The sequence below is a fragment of the Palaemon carinicauda genome, chromosome 7, assembly GCF_036898095.1.
Source record: "Palaemon carinicauda isolate YSFRI2023 chromosome 7, ASM3689809v2, whole genome shotgun sequence".
Lineage (NCBI taxonomy): Eukaryota > Metazoa > Arthropoda > Malacostraca > Decapoda > Palaemonidae > Palaemon > Palaemon carinicauda.
Window position 1 is genome coordinate 61,000,945 of NC_090731.1, and position 4,439 is coordinate 61,005,383.

The following is a 4,439-nucleotide window of genomic DNA, read 5'->3' on the forward strand; positions in this document are numbered from 1 at the left end:
TGTAAATGGACTCTCTTTTTCACTGCTCTCAAGAAAGGAATTTTCTTTTGGGCTAACTTGAGATTGGTAATCATATGTTGAATATGACCATGAACTGTCGTCAATGAAAGAGGCAATATGTTTTTCCGATGTAAATGGACTCTCTTTTTCACTGCTCTCAAGAAAGGAATTTTCTTTTGGGCTAACTTGAGATTGGTAATCATATGTTGAATATGACCATGAACTGTCGTCAATGAAAGAGGCAATATGTTTTTCCGATGTAAATGGACTCTCTTTTTCACTGCTCTCAAGAAAGGAATTTTCTTTTGGGCTAACTTGAGATTGGTAATCATATGTTGAATATGACCATGAACTGTCGTCAATGAAAGAGGCAATATGTTTTTCCGATGTAAATGGACTCTCTTTTTCACTGCTCTCAAGAAAGGAATTTTCTTTTGGGCTAACTTGAGATTGGTAATCATATGTTGAATATGACCATGAACTGTCGTCAATGAAAGAGGCAATATGTTTTTCCGATGTAAATGGACTCTCTTTTTCACTGCTCTCAAGAAAGGAATTTTCTTTTGGGCTAACTTGAGATTGGTAATCATATGTTGAATATGACCATGAACTGTCGTCAATGAAAGAGGCAATATGTTTTTCCGATGTAAATGGACTCTCTTTTTCACTGCTCTCAAGAAAGGAATTTTCTTTTGGGCTAACTTGAGATTGGTAATCATATGTTGAATATGACCATGAACTGTCGTCAATGAAAGAGGCAATATGTTTTTCCGATGTAAATGGACTCTCTTTTTCACTGCTCTCAAGAAAGGAATTTTCTTTTGGGCTAACTTGAGATTGGTAATCATATGTTGAATATGACCATGAACTGTCGTCAATGAAAGAGGCAATATGTTTTTCCGATGTAAATGGACTCTCTTTTTCACTGCTCTCAAGAAAGGAATTTTCTCTTGGGCTAATTTGAGATTGGTAATCATATGTTGAATATGCCCATGAACTGTCGTCAATGAAAGGGGCAAAATATTTTTCAAGTTCATGAGCATTTATGATGTCTAAGAGTTGGCTTCTGCTTAGTGGGTTATTATCTACAGCAGCTTCTAATAGGATGAAGAAATCGTTGAACTGGTTTTTCAAAATTTGATTGCAGTAAATTAAATCATCTTGTAATGCATCTAATTCATCTTTGAGCTTTCTTGTCTTAGTTTCTTTTCCTTCAAGTTTATTGTGCTGTAGACGTATAATGGAATCTTTGATATTGATGTCGTCTTCTAACTCTCTGATACGAATTTTCAGTTGTTGCATTTGTTTTTCCTTGTTTAAGTTATTAAAATCCTGTTCATATATTTTATTTTTTAGCCTGTCTATTTCCATTTCTTGTTTTTTTCTTTCTTGGTGACATTTTTCTAGTTGCCTTTCCAGTCGATTTTTCTGCGCCTCAATTGCATCTCTCTCATAACTGTTTTGTAGTTTTTGCAACTCATTCTTTTCACTCTCCTGCTCTCTCTCTTCGTTTTTTCCCTCTATTTGGTCGTTTTCTGCTATTTTTTTTCTTAAAATATCTATTTCCTTTTGTTTCTTTTCTTCGATCGATTTTTTTTCTAATGCACATCTTCGCAGGCGCTCCTCCAGTCGGTTTATATAGGACTCATTTGGACATGTAGCTTGTTGCCTCTCATCTCCAATCCCTTCAATTAGTTGTTTCTCCAATCTTCTTATCTTTGAATCCATTTCTTCAATTATTTGTTGTTGTTCATTGCCTTTCCTTTTCATTTCTTGAATTATGCTTTCATATTTGGTGTTTTCGCGAAGTATTCCTTCTGCGAATTCCCACCAATCATCATCTTGAGGTTTGTTCGTCGGCTTGGGGTCTTTGTGGTTACAGTTTTCTAATCCCGTTTGCTCTTGTTTTCCACCTCTGCCTAATGTGCATTCCGGCGGTTTGTTACGATTATTGCAGTCCATGTTATCTAAAAGATCTCTTGTACGACTAAAACTTGGCAACGGCCTTGACGGTTTTTGAATCTCCGGGAAATCCCATCTCAAAGTCTTAGCCTGTTCCAGAGTCATGACAGAATGAGTGCTAAAAACTTCTGTTCCAAGGCCGATTTCTACGGTCTTCTCATTTATTGTCGCATTAAAGGTGTTGTCACTGGTTACCCTTATCACTTGCTTTTTCTTGAACTCTGGTTCTGTCTCAAGTTTGGTAACAGGGAAAAAATCCAAATAAGGTCTGTTTGTACGATGCCAGTTCTCTCCTTCTAAGTAAACCTGCCACTGGCAATTATTAACTTGGATATCAGTCATTGCATCCCTCTTTTCCATATCTCTTCGCAATATTGCTTCATGATGGTTTTCTCTCTTCGTAATAGTTGTTTTCTTTTGAGATGCAGAAAGTTCTTGTACCGGAGATGATTTGAAGTGTTCAGCACTACTCTTCTTATCCAATTTACAAATAGATTTTTCTTCTATGACAAACTTCTCTTCATTCATATTTAAGTTCTCCTTTTCATAAGAAGCCTCCTTTAGAAGTATAGGTGTTAATGTTCCTTCATTTATCTTCTTCTTCTCTGTCTGCATCTCAGATTCCAGGACGTTTCGACGAGTTACTGGTCTTTCCTCTTCTGCTTCTTCCATTCGTTCTTCCAGTTTTTTTGATAAATCGTTGGATTCTCGATTATTCAGATTTTCGAATTCATTGAATTCCTCCTCCTCCTCCTCCTTCTCCTCCTCCTCCTCCTCCTCCTCATCATCATCATCATCATCATCATCATCATCATCATCTAATTCCTCCTCCTCCTCCTCCTCCTCATCATCATCATCATCTAATTTTTCCTCCTCCTCTTCCTCTTCCTCTTCCTCTTCCTCTTCCTCCTCCTCTTCCTCTTCCTCTTCCTCTTCCTCATCATCTAATTCCTCCTCCTCCTCCTCCTCATCATCATCATCTAATTCCTCCTCCTCCTCATCATCATCATCTTGGAACACTCCTTCAGCTGGAAGATTGATTTCCTCTTCAAGTTCATCCTGGAGCACTCCAGCACGAAGATCAATTTCATCTTCCAGTGCATCATGGAATACTCCTTCAGCAATAAGATAGATTTCATCTTCCAGTTCATTCTGGAAAGCTCCTTCAGCTGGAAGAAATTCACCCTCTTCCAGCTCTTCCTGGAACATTCCTTCAGCTGGAAGAAACTCACCCTCTTCCAGCTCTTCCTGGAACATTCCTTCAGCTGGAAGAAACTCACCCTCTTCCAGCTCTTCCTGGAACATTCCTTCAGCTGGAAGAAACTCACCCTCTTCCAGCTCTTCCTGGAACATTCCTTCAGCTGGAAGAAACTCACCCTCTTCCTGGGTAGTTTCTCCGATTTGCTCGAGAAGATTCTGCAAAAGCTCTTCATCTCTCACAGTCTCTCCTCCTTTTCGGTTTCTTCCACACAGGTACCTGAAAAAGAAAAATGCTCCGACGGCAGCAGTGCCAAAGGCAGCTGTGCCCAAGAGGAAGGCCATCTTCGGCCAAAGGACATGTTGGGCTACCAAACGGAGAATTTCATCCTTCTCCACTGCTTCGCCGCCGACAATGTCCCTCGCCAGGCCCACCAGAGTTCTGTCGCAGGGTGACAGGTTTGGTTCCTCGTACCTAACCAGGTTCGATAAACCAATGTACCCAAGGGGCAGAATGCAGACGCCGCCACAATCCTGTTTTGGGTCCTGTAATCCTGCAGGTTCCGACGCGCCGCGTCGCACAAGTCTAGCTCTTCCTCCAGAGCTGATCGCCATTGCCATCCTCCGTTAAGGAGAATTCCTACCGCTTTCTTCATTGCCTCCATTTCGAAAGTCACGCCAAATGCTTTTAAAACTTGAAAACCCATATTTATGATTACCGAAACCTTTCCTGAATTTAGCATTATTTTTTAGGAAAAAAAAGCAAGTTGAGGACTGAGAGAGAGAGAGAGAGAGAGAGAGAGAGAGAGAGAACAAATTCTTTTGTCTTCAACTGGAGTTCACATGTCTTCAAGTATATATATATATATATATATATATCAGCCGTTACTAGTCCACTGCAGAACAAAAGCCTCGGACTTTTTTTTAACTTCGAGTCTGTTCCTTGTCTTTCTATATCAGTTTATGCCTATAAATTTCTTTAGTTCGTCAATCCATTGTCTTCTCTTCCTTTCCCTGCTGGTTTTGAGATAATTAGGGACCCATCCGTTATATTTCATGAGAGAGAGAGAGAGAGAGAGAGATGTTGGTGACTGTATTATCTAAAGGTAAATAATTCCTTAAGACAAATTGAATACTGACATAACATAACTTGTCATTGCTTAAATTGATCAATTGTAGCAGAAGCGATAATGAATAATGAGGGAATGAGGACACAAGAAAAATTTAAATAACCACCACAGACAAACACACACACATTATTATCACAGAAATATCCAGAT

General features: G+C 39.3%; 1 protein-coding gene across 1 annotated transcript in view; it reads right to left on the reverse strand.

Moving 5' to 3' along the window:
- Nucleotides 1-2,634, reverse strand: part of LOC137644317 (uncharacterized) — a 3,171-nt gene extending 537 nt beyond the window's left edge. The window contains exon 1 of the mRNA XM_068377306.1: nucleotides 1-2,634. This exon is cut by the window's left edge and continues 537 nt beyond it. Coding sequence (XP_068233407.1) covers nucleotides 1-2,634 — 2,634 coding nt within the window.
- Nucleotides 2,635-4,439: the final 1,805 nt, after the last annotated feature.